At 45.1% G+C, this 15425-nt stretch overlaps 1 protein-coding gene across 1 annotated transcript; it reads left to right on the top strand.

Annotated features, from left to right (window-relative positions):
- Positions 1–3980: 3980 nt before the first annotated feature.
- Positions 3981–14176, top strand: LOC143160317 (uncharacterized). The gene is made up of 4 exons (XM_076338043.1): positions 3981–4413; positions 9464–9610; positions 12746–14041; positions 14172–14176. Exons 1-4 carry the CDS (start codon positions 3981–3983, stop codon positions 14174–14176), a joined length of 1881 nt encoding a protein of 626 aa, XP_076194158.1.
- Positions 14177–15425: the final 1249 nt, after the last annotated feature.

Below are 15425 nucleotides of genomic sequence, written 5' to 3'. Positions count from 1 at the left end.
GTCCAAATTCTACCTCTGGCCTTTGGCCAGCAGCAAATGCCTAGGAAAAATAGAAGAAAAGGGCAAGAATACTGTGCTGCTTCCCCACCGTTTCTTCCCACAGCTGTAATTAGCTGGTGTCAAGGGTGGTCCCTTTTACTTATTAGGCCTAACTGGATTTTTTTTCCTTGAGTTTGACTAATCTCTTCTTGAACCCATATGAACTTTGGACACCAGCAATGCTGTGTAGCAGTAAGCTCTACTGTTCAGCTAAATGTTAGATGAAGGATTATTGCTTTTTTTTTTTCCCCCTCAAATTTTCCATTTATGAATTTCATACCATGGTCCCTGTATGTTTTTTTAGAGAGGACAGTGAACTTCATCTCCAGTTCAACTTGAATAGCTTACACATGATTTTGGAGATCTTTATCATACTTACTGAGATAACAGGAGTGCACTAACGGACTGTTGCTATGGTTGAAATCTTTTATCAAATGGAGCTCAAGAAACTATTCTAAAACCTGTCTGAGTCATATGTAGAGGTGTTTTTGGAGGTGTATTTCTGTGTGATTGATGGAGCTAATCTGGTTAATTTCCATTTTCAGAAAAAAAAACGTTAAATGGCTTTGATTTTAACACTGATACCTCTGGGCAATGTTCTTCTATTACACTTACTGGAATTTTGTCATGACATCCTCAGATGGTGTAATTCAGAGATTGATATCAGATGAGCGTCTGTCCCTTTGTGCATAGCAAAGGGAACTCGTGGCCAATGAATGCAGACGTTTTAGTGACAAATACTAAAACAAAATTATGTTTGCTATTTCTAGGTAGGAGGCCTGCACACTCCCTCTCATCCGTCAGTACTCAGTGTAGCAGTGAAGATGACTCTCTTGCTGAAATGATGAAAGACAACGTTAAAGGCAAAGAGGAGTATAATATCAAAAGAGCATCTGATGATGCACCACATGCACAATATGGAAATGAGAACGGGGAGAACAAACTGCTCAGACTGGAGGAAGATCAGGAAACTTTTGCACTGGAAAAGGAAGGAATAGATGAAGCAGAAAAGGCAAAACGAGAAGATCTAACAGCAAGGGAAGATACTGGAATTTTTCATGACAATATAATGGCAATACAGCATCAAAGTCCTGAAGTTAATGGGGAACTCAAACAGGCTGGGTCAGTAGAAAGTAACATAGAGGAAGATGGGGAGAAAAATGCAAGCACCAGGAGGGATGATGGGGAGGAAAGTCTTCCAGTGCCTTTGGAAAGCAATATGACAGAAGTGGAAGATAGCAATGAAGAGTCTCCTCAGAGCGATGAAGGAGGTGGTGAGTACAGTCCCTCTGCACAACTGTGAGTGACTAGTGCATGCAAGTGTTACTGTATTTGCCTTTATACTAAGTCGTGGTGCAGCATGGGGAATGCAGTTGCTGGACTGTTTTCAAGCTACTAGAATACTCTTGTACTGCTGTGAGCTAAATAGTCACCCAGAATGTAACCTTGGTTAATTGTTTCTTTTCCAGTGTTTCCGGTGTAAGGCTTTGGCTATTCTTTTTTACTCCAGTAGTTGGGTTTCACACATCATGCAATTATTATAAAATCCAAACATGATTTATTACCTATAGGAGAATCTGTATGCCAGATTAGGGGACTCTGTTTATAATGTCGAAATACTGGATTCAAAAAGAACACCAAAAATTACCATGTGAATCATGGTGCAGCAGATGAAGATCAGAACTACGTCAGTTGATCCATGGTTGTGTTGCTTCACTCTGTCATGGATTTGCTGGCAAAGAGCAAATCAGTTCGCTGTGTGACACCTTGTTTTTACTGTTGATAAAATGGGCATCTTGCAGTTTCAACCTTACCTTTATGGATAACGGGCAATTTATAAAAGGTTGGCCACGTGAGCAAGGCTTTGCATTATTATATCTGGGGAATGTGTTTGTGTTTCAGTATTCAGTACACTAATCCACTTGTAACCTATGAGTGCGGCTATAGCAGAACTAACATGCTGATAGCAATGGGATCTGGATTGTTATGAGTACATGCTGTGGACAGATTTTGTCTCATCTTAGTTCAGTATATCATTACACTTGTTCAAGAGTGTCTGAATTCATTAGGCCTCTTCGGTCAGTTCAGCCAGCATATAGAGTTTTAGAGTAATATCCAGATAACTGAGGTGCCAAAGGTGTTACTTTTGCATACAATATTATGAATCGGACATAAATAAAGAGCATGTAGGAGAGACCTTGGCATTCAAATCCTTGTGGACCATAACCCTGTGAATAAATTGGAGAGAATCACGGGCAATTCCCATAGTACAATATGTAAACTGCACATTTAAGTTGTTCTGTCTCTGAACTTGCTTGTTTATATTCTTATAAGTGTCTTTAGGAGTGATGATGTTTTCTGGGAGTCTAAACGTACCTACCGTTAGAACACAGGTGCAAGTCCAGTGAAGACTGGAAGGAACTGAGAGTCATTACCAGGTGGTGGCTGTCCAGTAATTTGTGCCTGAAATCCGTTGCAGTAGAGATCCTAGAGGGTGGACGCCCACCTCACATTTGGTACCACTCATTATCCTTGCTGCCAGTCTCTGTGAACGTGTCGGAGTTAGAATGAGCGTACGCCTGAATAACTTCCCCAGAGATGCAGGCAGCTTCCTCACACCACCGCTCAAGCATGCTGGGAGGTGGAGTTGCATTCTGTTCCTTTTCCTTGGCTACTTTTAAGGAAAATTGAGGAGTTTTCTTGAATTGATAGTCTGGCATCTATACAAGGCAGTCCATTAATTTAGAATTGCAGTTTCCATTCAAACACACTTTCTTTTGTTCTTGTTTTAAAATTAATGGGAGCAGTTGACGTATTTTAGGGAAGTTTTAGCTTCCATTTTTGAGGTTCTTTTAAAAGCAGTCCTGCAAAGTTTTTGTAATACATTGCAGATGAAAAGGATAATTTAGATATTACAAAAAGATTGCAATGAGCCTTCCTCAGATCCACAGAGGAAGAAGAGGCATAGAGGCTGCTGGAAGACTGTGGCTGCAGGAAGAAATAATGCGTCACAGATTGGCTCCCGTGGCTCTGAGATTAGCTGTTCAGGGACAGACTGTGGGTCCAAATTCTACCTCTGGCCTTTGGCCAGCAGCAAATGCCTAGGAAAAATAGAAGAAAAGGGCAAGAATACTGTGCTGCTTCCCCACCGTTTCTTCCCACAGCTGTAATTAGCTGGTGTCAAGGGTGGTCCCTTTTACTTATTAGGCCTAACTGGATTTTTTTTCCTTGAGTTTGACTAATCTCTTCTTGAACCCATATGAACTTTGGACACCAGCAATGCTGTGTAGCAGTAAGCTCTACTGTTCAGCTAAATGTTAGATGAAGGATTATTGCTTTTTTTTTTTCCCCCTCAAATTTTCCATTTATGAATTTCATACCATGGTCCCTGTATGTTTTTTTAGAGAGGACAGTGAACTTCATCTCCAGTTCAACTTGAATAGCTTACACATGATTTTGGAGATCTTTATCATACTTACTGAGATAACAGGAGTGCACTAACGGACTGTTGCTATGGTTGAAATCTTTTATCAAATGGAGCTCAAGAAACTATTCTAAAACCTGTCTGAGTCATATGTAGAGGTGTTTTTGGAGGTGTATTTCTGTGTGATTGATGGAGCTAATCTGGTTAATTTCCATTTTCAGAAAAAAAAACGTTAAATGGCTTTGATTTTAACACTGATACCTCTGGGCAATGTTCTTCTATTACACTTACTGGAATTTTGTCATGACATCCTCAGATGGTGTAATTCAGAGATTGATATCAGATGAGCGTCTGTCCCTTTGTGCATAGCAAAGGGAACTCGTGGCCAATGAATGCAGACGTTTTAGTGACAAATACTAAAACAAAATTATGTTTGCTATTTCTAGGTAGGAGGCCTGCACACTCCCTCTCATCCGTCAGTACTCAGTGTAGCAGTGAAGATGACTCTCTTGCTGAAATGATGAAAGACAACGTTAAAGGCAAAGAGGAGTATAATATCAAAAGAGCATCTGATGATGCACCACATGCACAATATGGAAATGAGAACGGGGAGAACAAACTGCTCAGACTGGAGGAAGATCAGGAAACTTTTGCACTGGAAAAGGAAGGAATAGATGAAGCAGAAAAGGCAAAACGAGAAGATCTAACAGCAAGGGAAGATACTGGAATTTTTCATGACAATATAATGGCAATACAGCATCAAAGTCCTGAAGTTAATGGGGAACTCAAACAGGCTGGGTCAGTAGAAAGTAACATAGAGGAAGATGGGGAGAAAAATGCCAGCACCAGGAGGGATGATGGGGAGGAAAGTCTTCCAGTGCCTTTGGAAAGCAATATGACAGAAGTGGAAGATAGCAATGAAGAGTCTCCTCAGAGCGATGAAGGAGGTGGTGAGTACAGTCCCTCTGCACAACTGTGAGTGACTAGTGCATGCAAGTGTTACTGTATTTGCCTTTATACTAAGTCGTGGTGCAGCATGGGGAATGCAGTTGCTGGACTGTTTTCAAGCTACTAGAATACTCTTGTACTGCTGTGAGCTAAATAGTCACCCAGAATGTAACCTTGGTTAATTGTTTCAGGCAGTGTAAAAGAATAGTCGTCTGCACTGGTGCTGACATAAAGGAGAGCCGCAAGCCATCGTAGATGAAATTTCCAGTTGTCCTTCTGTATGCTGGATTTGCAGTGGAATGTAGAATGCTTTTCCTTTACCTCAATAGAAATTTTTGGTTCTGTTTCTATTGCTTTCTGTTCACTGTAGTGCATCTATCTAAGATAGCCATGTGTGGAATAAACAATTTGAATGCTGGTGCTTAATGCTTTGCAAGTCTGTTGCTGCTGGGTTACTTTGACTGTGTTGTGCATTGCTTTTGCTTTGTTATGCATTCAGAATTGAGACAGTAAAGACAGTAACATACTATTCATGGAATAGTGCTGAAGTCTTCAAAGATGTTTGCTTCTGAAACCCCTCTCTTCACTTGTGTGAAAGAAACTTCAATTTAAGCACCTTCACCACTAGGTTCAGATGAGTCGAGTAAGAACTACTGAAGAAGACAGGACTTTAAAAACCTAGAGGACAGAATATTACGCTGTAATACAAAACCAAGGAAAGACCAATCAAATGTGTCAAGCCGGTATCAATCTGATACCGAGTTAGCCTAAGACAATAGCATTGTTCTTTATTAGCATAAATTCCTGCGTGCTTACATTCAACACACATGGTTTCATGGCTCTAGGTTTGAACAGAGATCCTCTATCAAATATAGACAGATTGTCCAAATGTTATGTAGGTAACAGCGTTTACATCTTAATCAAGTCCTGCATCATCTCTGCTGCCAGGAGACTACCTGAGATTCAGGGACAGTGCAGATCAAGGAAGGACAAGAAAAATCATCGAATCATAAAAATTACAGATAGGAACGACTTCCTAAATTGCATACAGATTTTTCCCTGTCTACATGGGAGTCGTCTAGGTAAATTTTATAGTAAATGAAGAATTGCCAAGGAACTGCGTGTAGAGCAATGACAGAAAAAGATAATACCCTTTCTGAGATATACTGAGCTGCTAAAGAAATATTGTGGGGTAACAAAGGTCACATGGGAATCTTAGCTTCCTCTAGGCACTTAGCACAGTTGCTGCCATGATAAAAATTCTAATTAAAAAATTTAAGGATGTCTATAGTCTTAAAAGAAATGCCAGATGGTTACAACTCCAGTCCTCCAAAAGGCTGAGGGCTAAAAGCCTCCAGAGACACCCAGGGGGCTGAAAGAGCTCAGTCCTTTACTGCGATTGCAGAATTGGTTCTCAGTCTGTTCTTGGGCCTCCCTGATTTTTTCACATGAACTTCTCTGTAGGGCTGGTCATTCTCATCAGCCGTCCAGCCTGCGTTTAGATGAGACTGATACAGCACTGTTTTGGTTTTGCCCCAATGAGACCCATCATGCTCTGCTCGTGACAGGATTTCTTCTAACCAGTGCTGTCACTAACAGCGCAGAACTAATTTATCAGAGAAGATTGTATATGCTGAAGAAAGCAAAAGGTGCAAAACACTCCTCTGGGGTTGTTCAGTTGCAGGCTGAGTCTGGGCAAATCACAACTGGTGGTGTGACAGGATCTGTCAGAAGTATGGAAGTACCTGGGATGGGCTCCTGCTGCGCGTTTTCTGATCTTGCTGTGCTCTTTGCGACAAGGACATATTGCTGATCTCAAGAGAGAGGATTATTGTGAGCAGTATTTGTCATCCTTCCCTGGGCTCTTGTTTTGATAGACTGTCAATTCCCTTTTGTCAAATGTTACGCAGGCAGTAAACTGTGAAGAATGGGAACTGCCAGCTAGTCAGACTTCAGGCCTATAACCAGGTCAAAGGAAAATATATGCACCATACGTAGCAAAGCACTTGGTATTTCAGCAAGTCGAAGGAAGTGCTGCCTGTACCTCTGTGTGAGGCAGCCAAGGGATGTCCTGGAGCAGAAAGCTTCTTGTCTTCTCTGCAGAGCTGAAATGTCAGAATGACTCAAGCAGGTTGTGCGCTACTGCGCAGAGACTTTTGTCAGGATCTCCTGGGTCCCAGGAGGAACCTTATAAATGCTCAACTTTCATGGTTCCTTGCAGAGCAGATCTTAGTGCTTCACCCAGGTGAAATGTGAGAGCAAGGAGTGAAGCCATCACTGCCCTTTAGGACCTATGGTATAGGCAAAAAGGCATTCATGCTGAGCAAGTGCCTTTTGTACTGTAGACTGAAATGGTCTTTTAAAAATGTTCTCACATTTCTTTTCAGAGCTGTGTGGGTGCAGGGTACTGACGGGGTAGGAAGGATGGGTGTAAGCATAAAGTAGGAGGAAGAAGAAGAAAAAATAAAAACACAAGTGAAAAAAAGAAGAAAAATAACATATACGAGGGCAAGTAGCAAGACAGAATCAACAGTGTAGAAAAAAACAACCTCATAGGAAAAAGGTGAGCGAGCACAGGGTGTGCATTGGCAAGAGAGAGGGAGGGATTTGGGAAGAGTGCAAGGTTGTGGCGGGGGAAGACAGTGTTAAGTCTTCTCCTCACTGCAAGCTAGTGGCAACAACACCTCTCCCACTCCTGGACTTTTCAGTGCCCTGTCTGACTCTGAAGCAGCAGGCAGATTAAATCCCATACACACAGCTACATGTATAAAGAAATCAGTCTCATAAGAATTGATAGCCATTTTTCTTAATAAATTGCTGGAGGGAACATTCTGCCACATGCAAGTACATGTGATTTCAATACATGACGCCCAGAAGTGACAGCGATCCATAGAAGACCTGTACAAACGTTTTGAGGCAAGACAGTATTTCTGTGGGTTAAGTGGGCAATTTGGGTAAGACTAGTGGCCAGGTCGGTTAGTCTTATTGTGCTTATTTTTATGCAACTGATTTTCTTCTGGCAGAGCTCCTAGTAACTTCAGAAGTGCCCGACAGATCAGCCCAGAGGCACATCTCTCACAGTAGTCTGTGTCTCGCAGTGGCAAGAGAAGATGCTATTCACAAACACGAGAGCCTCTGTTTTCTGAACTTCACTCATTTTGTAGCTCTCCTGCACTCCAATCTGTTGTATAGTAGCTGTTAGAAAAAAATGCCTGCCAATCCTTTGGTATCCATTTATGCATCTGATGTCCATGAGTTTGTCTAGTCTGTTTTGAATCTGCTGATACTGCCAGCCCTTCAGGCTCCTGTCACAGCAGGTTCACTGCTTCTGTCCTGTCCATTCTTTATGAAGCCCAAAATTTTGGGTACCTTTATTACATCCTCTACTGCAGAGTGGCCCAAAGTCAGCCAGTTCCTTAGTGTGGCAGCATTAGCTTTTTACTCATGGCTCCTTATTTTTATTTTCAGAGAAATCGAAATAAGGTGTTGCTTGAAAGTCAAGATATCCTACCATATAACATCTCTTTATCTAGGCTGTGAGTCATGATTTAGCCAGAAGCATGCTGAGTGGTTTGTTGTGGCAATTGGTTTCAGGCTCTGTATTTTTGTAACAGAAGGCCAAGTCAGGATTCAGATCTTTTTTCCTCGCTGGCTGAAACCCTGCTCCTTTACTCTCAAACAAAATACTTTGTCTAAATAAAATGCCATAGGCTGATTCTGGGAAGATCATTGGTGAAGGTATTGAAAAGTGTGCATGTTCTCACTGAGCCTTGACGTAGAACTTGTCTGTAGACATCTAGAAACTGAAACTTGGCACAAGAGTCTCTGCAGCACTTCCACTGCATACGATGAAGCTGACCAGTGTACTGCTTCATGTCACATACAGTAATAAGATCTAGAAATGTTGTGATTGTCTCCTTTATGATCTGAAAGTTATTCTTGACATAAGTATCGAGTACAAGCAATTGACTGAGTTACTCCCTTTCGGTCAAAGACATGATTGTTCCAAACTGCAGAGGAGCAGTCTGAAACATCTGACCACTGGCACCATCCAAGCAGCAACAGGAATTAATCAAGTCTCACACTAACAGTCATAACACAAACAAAAGTGGGCAGCTGTTTCAGAGATGTACCTGAAGGGCTGTGGTTCCTAATGGACACAGTATACTGGCAACAGAGGCCATTTGGCAGTAAAACCAAGTGCGAGATTTGACTTTATGCTGTCAATCCATACCAGTGGCAAACTAGCAAGCTCTTTGTGTAACAGACTAAGCCAATAAGTGTATCAGAAAAGGAAAGATATAGAAAACTGATGGAACTTGAAGGGATAAACCTGGGTCACTGGAGGGAAGAGCTCTCAGAGGAGATGCTGAAGGGATCGGACTGTGTACATGGCTGGAATACTGCTCATAAAGAAGTTGTTTAGTATTACTAGCTTGAAAGCCATTCACGTAATCATCCGGCAAGTCATAAAGCAAAAATGGAACAGATAGCACAATTTTAACAATAATGTCAAATGTATGACTTGACTGTGAAGCATCATAATCATTGCATTTACAAGAGCAGAAAATACTTCCCCACTTATTTATAGATAAGCATATGTCTTCAGTCACTTATGCTACTTTGGGGAATTGCGGAATCATCAGAACTGTAGTTGGGAGCTTAACATAGAATTTTTTTTTTTTTAAAGTATTCAAAGAACAGTAACAATTTTATGTCTATAAAACAGTGTTGTTGCTTGTACGTTGAACCCCCCTCAGACTGCCTAACAAAAGCAATCTCACTGTTTTGTGAAAATGTTGTGGAAGATTGCCGCTCTATGTTTCAATAGATGCTCCTGCATGAATTTTCCCTTGGATTTTTAATGGTTGTCTCCATTTGGTTTTAATCTACTTTAAAATTTATGGCTGGTGAAGATTTATATGACTCCAATCGGGTCTGCCCTAACATTTCAAATTTTAATCCAAGCTGAGATAGCTGGATGACTTCTATTCCCCTTTTGCTTTTTAATGGTTTCTCTTTCTTGCTTCCTCTTTTGTAACTTTGTGATAGTTTTTGAAGATTGGAAACCAGTCCAGGAAGAAATAGCAAAGGCAATTGGAAATGATCATCATGTGAATTCTGAACCTGAAGCTAGTGATTCCTGTGCAGATGAGGAAGAAGAGAACGTAATAAGTACAGAGTGTGATGCCAATGAAGGTGAGGTTGGCCGTTGATCAGGGGCATGGATTAAATCTTATTCATCTGAAGTCTTTTTATAGAAGTGTTTTCCCTTTGCCTTTCCTTTCTAGGCTATCAAGCCCTCCTTGTGCTCTTTTCTTTCCTAACTTGTATAAAATTGGGTGATGACTAGCTGTCTTCTGTAGTCATGTATAAGTAATGCTTTTTTGGCAGTTACAATGGTCCTAGGTAAAGAATCCAGGCCATGAAAAAACTGGCTGCCAGTCAAGAAAATAGCTGTGGAAAGCAGGAATCTAGTGAGTTTCCTTTTGCTTCCAGGTAGTGCAGGGCCTCCTTGGGAAATGCATTGTCAAGACAGGCAGGATGGGACTGACAGACTAGGTATGAAGCTGAACTGCAGACTTGATCTCCGTGCTGTACCGTTCGTCTCCCAAACTCATCTCCCTGTTAGCAGTTGGCATAATTGTCAGTGAAGAAATTTCAGCTTGATCTTGGTTCCCTCCAAGAATGTTTCTGGTCCTTGCAACCCTAGCAGTTTATTGCTGGAGACTTGATCTGCCTGGCAGAAGAGCCTTGCATATTATACAGGGGGTATTAAAGCCAGCCATCCTGCTGCAGCAATGAGCCATAGTGAAAGTAAATGTTGAGTCTACTCCACAGTAGCAATGAGTCTGAAAAAAGGAGAAAACTATAGGTTAAAACTGACCTCAGTCTGCACTGTTGCTCTTACATTTTCTTCTTCTATCCTCTAAGAGTCTAACAGCTGGCAGGAACAGGTCGTATACGTTGTTTTTAAATTGCTAGTTGTGCACTGTCTTGTACTTTGGCACATTAATCCAGGGTGTTCTAAGTTTTTTTTTCTGGTCAGCTGGGAGCCTTTTGATCGTCTTCCTCTATGTAGCCTAAGAACATAGTCTTTTAAGGTTTGTTGTCGTCTTTCATCCAGAAGGTGTATACAGGAGGCTGGAGGTTCCTTCTCATCTCTGGTCTGTCAGTAATTGTCTTTTTCTCGGTAATTCTTTCTCAGATGAGATTGTTTCTGCCTTGGTCTCATCAGCCGACCGCAAACAACTGTCTATAACATTTAATTTCAAAGTCCAATAGTCTTCATGTGTTGATCTTCACAAGGATCTATGTTTCTGATGCATAGACCAGGACAGAAAGTATGTAGTTCCTGGGCAGCCTGACTTCTGTGTCAATTGTCCCTCCAAATTAGGGTTGAAACATGTTTGCTTCCCTGGCAGGTGGTCTTTGGAAAGCCTGGAATCTCCTAGTTGTTAACTTCTGAGGTTTGCACGGTGCCTCATTTTGAATACTTTAATGCTGAAGCAACTTCACAGTTGCCGTTATCATTCCTGCCCAATGCAAGACCTCACTTTACAGAAGGGAATACTTTGTAAGCAGCAGCCAGAGTAAATTAACTCCTCTCTCTGCTAATGAAGCAGGTGAACACGTAGACTATACCACGCACAACACAGCATTTGGTTTCTTTTAGACCAAGTGAACAAAGCATCTATTTTAAAGGGACTGGCAAAATCCATTACATTAGACTCAGTCCAATATTAGCGCCTTGACAGTTCAGACACTATACTTTTGTGGAGACAGTAGTATTTAACTCTGAGTTGGGATGACAGTTTGGGATTTTTTTTTTCATTTCGTACCAAAACTTCCATTAGAAATTTTTTAAATGATTACATGTTACTGATTTTGATAGTGGGCCTGAGCTCTCCTAGATTCAGGAAGTAGGATTTTCAGTGTGAGTGCTGTAAAAATAGGATAGTGATTGATAACTGTATAAAAGAAGAAAAATTTTAGAAATATAAGGGACAGAAAGCTAGTAGTAAACATAAGCAACAAACCTGGTGCAAGATGCGTCTTGGATGAAGGCATGATTTCTCGTATTGCAAAATGTAGAGCTTTTAATTTTAAAGTGTGGTCTAGGGTTCAGGCGATGTGTGGTCTGGTGGGAGGAAACAACCTGCTGGCTCTCTCCTCTCCTTCGCCAACCTCCATTCTCTCTCTGGAAACTCTCTTCTCAGCCTGTCCTTTCTTCTTCTGGTTCCTTGACTGTCTGCAGCTGCTTGAGCTGCCTTGTGCACCTTCTGCTTTCCTCTGCAGCAGACCTGCCCCGTGAGTGAATCAGGTCCAGCTCTGAAGGGCAGGAAGGGCAGAGTGACAGTGGGGAGCAGCAAGGCCAGTGGAAGGGTTGTGGGAAACCGGACACAAGCTCCACTCTGCTGGCAGAGATGGGCCGGACAAACAGTGTCCTCCAGGCCTGTTTGTCACCTGGTGTCTTCTCTGGCTGCCGTTCCAGAGATGGGGTCTAGTTGCACAGGCGGTTGCCCAAGCAGGCAGCAAAAAGCAGTGATTGTGGAGTGCAGCAGTAGTGCAAGAAGGTAAAATAAGTCAAAAACAGTGGGAGATGATTTGGGGCAAGACAGCCTTTGCCCGGTTTGAGAAAGGGTAGCTTGGGAAAGACATTGCTCTGTGCTCCGTGCAGTGGCACAAAACTTCTCATTTTCTAAAGAATAGGAACCTGCCACGTTTGTACAAAACACCGATGCAGCAGCACAGACTGCTGGGGGTGCCTGCCCAGGGACAGATCCTGGAGCACCAAATTCAATGAGGGCATTGCTGTTAAATTCCCAGGGGGGCAGGAATCAACCGTGTATTATTCCCCTGGTGTAATTACAGAATCCATGGGAAGCAATTACCCGTTTTACATGGACGGCTGAGTACTCTTCTTCCTCTGCGTGTGTATTTTACATGAGCAATTTACCATCTCTTTCTGAATTTTTGAATGTTACTGTCAAGCTTATAGCTATTTCATATACACACCTGAGCTCCCTGCTAGGCAGGTTAGGGAAGGATGGAGAGCAGGCAGGGCAGGCAGAACTGTCAGAGTTGAAAGCTGGTCATGCATCAGCATTTGTGCTTAAAGTAGTTATGCCAGATGCCACAACAGCAGCACTAGAAACGTAGTCAGAGCACAGGTGCGTGATGAGAAGCAGCACAGCAAGTTTTCTTCTTGTCACCATGCTGATGTCCCTTCATTGCTTGGGAGAGATAGCATCTTTAATAATAACCCTGTAAAACAGCCTTAACGCTAACACAGTTCTCCATAAAACTAATGTTTTGATTATTTCTTAATAGCACCAGATAGAGTTTTCTTGGCAGAAGGAACAAGAACACTTCATGTGCAGACGGCAGCAGAACAAGTGGTACGAGAAGGGCAGATGGTAGGGGAGAGACAAGCACTTGAGAAGGAAGATTTTGTTGCTGAGGGAGGTGATGCTTGCACCGAAGAGGCAGGAGAAGAAATGGCATGGGCGGGAGATTTGCTGCCCAAGGAAGACACAGTGGCTGTGCTGCAGGCAGAGGGTCCGCTGGCAGTGGAGGAATCTGCACCTGAGGAGAGCACCATGGCAGAAGAAGATCCCAAAGCAAACGGGACAGGGAAGAGAATGGAGTCTAGTGCAGAGGTGGCACCCGGGGAGCAGGAAGTTCTGATGGAGGGGACGGAGAGCGAGGCAGCACTGGGAGACCAGGCACCTGGGGGAGAGGAGCCGGCAGGGGCAGGAGCACTGCTAGGCAGGGAGGCAGATGGAGCAGTGTCCAAGGGGGAGGAGGCGGCTGGGGAGGTCTCTGAGGGAAGACAGGCTGCGGAGGAGGCCTCCAAGGCAAAGGAGGCTGTGGGAGCGACAGGGCTTCCAGTGAAGGAGGTGGTGGGTGAGACAATGTCTGAGGCAGAGGAGGCCGTGGAGGAGGGAGGTTTCACAGGGAAGGGTGTTGTGGCAGGTGCTGTGTCTGAGGGAGAGGAGGCTGTGGAGGATGCCAACTTGGCAGAAGAAGGGATTGCTGAGGTAGTTGGCCCTGAAGGAGAAGAGTCTGTAGAGGAAGCCATTTCTGAAGGGGAGGAGGCTGTGGAGAAGCCTGGGGCTCTCCTGGAAACATTAGGGGATATGAACATTTGCACAGGAGAAGCAATGCCTGGAGGAGAAGACTTTTTAAAGCCAAATGAGTTTTCCCAGCTGAAAGCATCAGGGGAAGAGCGGATGGAGATAGGGAAAGCTGCCATAGGAGCAGCAACATCTGAGACTGGCAAGGCATCAGAGGTAGAAGGGAGCTCTCTCCTGAGAGCAGAGGGTGCAGTGGAGTCTGTGGAGCCTGGCAAGGATCCCGTGTTGCAAGTAGCACCTGGATTGGAGGCACTGGTGCCTCTAATGGATCCCATAAGTGACGGGTTATCTCAGTTGGAGGAGACCACAACAGCAGAGGAGGAGGAGGGCTCAGCAGAAGCACTTTTGAGTGAAACCCCATATCTAGGCAGCAAAGCAAAGACAGAGACTGCAATGGAAGAAAAACCTGATGGAGGGGTGATAGGAGTATCTGTGGAGATAGCCAGAGCAGAGTCAGGAGGTGGAGAGGAGGTCATGGGTGGAGCAGCAGGTCCCAGGGAGCTGGGAGCTGGGATGGAGGGATCACTGGAGCGTGCTAAAAAGAGAAGGAAGGAGAGGCCTCCTGGTGAGGGGGTGGGGGATGAAGCAGCACTGCCTGCCCCAGGGCTGTGTGTGAGCAGGGTGAGGGAGGCAGGGGTGGTGGCTGGTGCTGTGGTGGGCGGCCAGGTGGGGCGAGGGGCTCTGGCTGAGGGAGCAGCAGGGGAGCCGGTGCTGGTGGGGGAGGCGGCAGGGCAGGAGGTGATGGTGGCTGGGGATGGCAGGGAGGGGGTGACAGGAGCAGTGTGGGGGGAACAGAGTGAGATGGGGGCGGCAGCAGCAGAGGGGGAGTCAGCCGAGGGAAGGGGGGCAGCCGGGCAGTCTGGGAGGGACAGGGAAGGGGCGGCTGATGGAGCTGTGACCTGCGAGCGAGGAGTGAACCAGGAAGCAGCACTGGGGTGCGAGGGAAGGGGGCCAGCACTGGTGGGGGCTGAGGGCCGGGGCGAGGCAGAGTGGGGGTGGGACACAGCATGTCTCGTGTCCCCATGGCATGGAGAACCGTGTGGAGCAACGTCCCTTGGGGAGCAGCTGATTGCAGGAACCTCCCTGAGCACTCCTGCACGTGGGGATGGGGGAGGGGAGCTGAGGGGGAGAGGGTCCGCAGGAGGCGAGGGGCTGTGCCCGGGCACCCAGCTGCAGCTGGCAGCTCCTGGGACAGGGGCAGTGCGGGGCAAGGACAGGCTGCAGGAGGGGACAGAGCAGGCAGGAGTGAAAGCTGAGGGGGAACAGCCAGGCCTCCGTGAAAACATGAGCGAGAGCGAGCTAGCAGGTGTCTTGGAGAGTGCATGGAGCGCTTCTGGGGTCAGGGAGCAGAGGAAGGACAGTCCCGTAGGAGGGAGCCCAGATGCCCTGGGAGCCGATGATACGGGCGAGAGGAGCCGCAGTCCCTGTGAGGTGAGTCCTGCGTGGGTTAGCCGCTGCCCCCCGTGCCCATTCAAGTCCCCAGACTGGTCCCTGTCAGAAGCAGAGGGTGCACCACTTCGTCCCGTTTCCTATACTTTCCTTAAGAATCTGCTGCTGGTAGCTGGGATAAGGGATGATAAATCCTTTTGGGTGGCAGCTTCTGCATTCTTTCCCGTTCCCAAAATCTCATTGCAAATATCTTTGCTCTGGTGCTAATGCTCGCAGCCCCTCAGTCGTCTTGCCCCTCCGGCTGCGCAGAGCAGCTCCTGCCACCCAGCGTGCCGCTCCTCTGCCCGGCACTGGTGGCAGTGGGTGAGCCTCGGCAGCACCCGCTGCTCTGATGCTCCAGGTCAATGGCAGCACTCAGCTTCTCTGGTTACTCTGGCATCTGCTTGTAGGAAATCTGTTACAGCAGTATCTCAGTAGCTCAAAGT

Source organism: Aptenodytes patagonicus, chromosome 5 (genome assembly GCF_965638725.1).
Source record: "Aptenodytes patagonicus chromosome 5, bAptPat1.pri.cur, whole genome shotgun sequence".
Lineage (NCBI taxonomy): Eukaryota > Metazoa > Chordata > Aves > Sphenisciformes > Spheniscidae > Aptenodytes > Aptenodytes patagonicus.
The sequence above is the reverse complement of the archived record's forward strand: the minus strand, read 5'-3'. Positions and strand labels throughout refer to the sequence as shown.

Bases quoted from the DNA above. Each gene is read 5' to 3' on its own strand.
- LOC143160317 (XM_076338043.1), top strand. From the start codon at position 3,981: ATGATGAAAGACAACGTTAAAGGCAAAGAGGAGTATAATATCAAAAGA. The intron at 4,414-9,463 runs GTGAGTACAGTC...ACTTTGTGATAG, and splicing joins TCAGAGCGATGAAGGAGGTG to TTTTTGAAGATTGGAAACCA. The intron at 9,611-12,745 runs GTGAGGTTGGCC...ATTTCTTAATAG, and splicing joins AGAGTGTGATGCCAATGAAG to CACCAGATAGAGTTTTCTTG.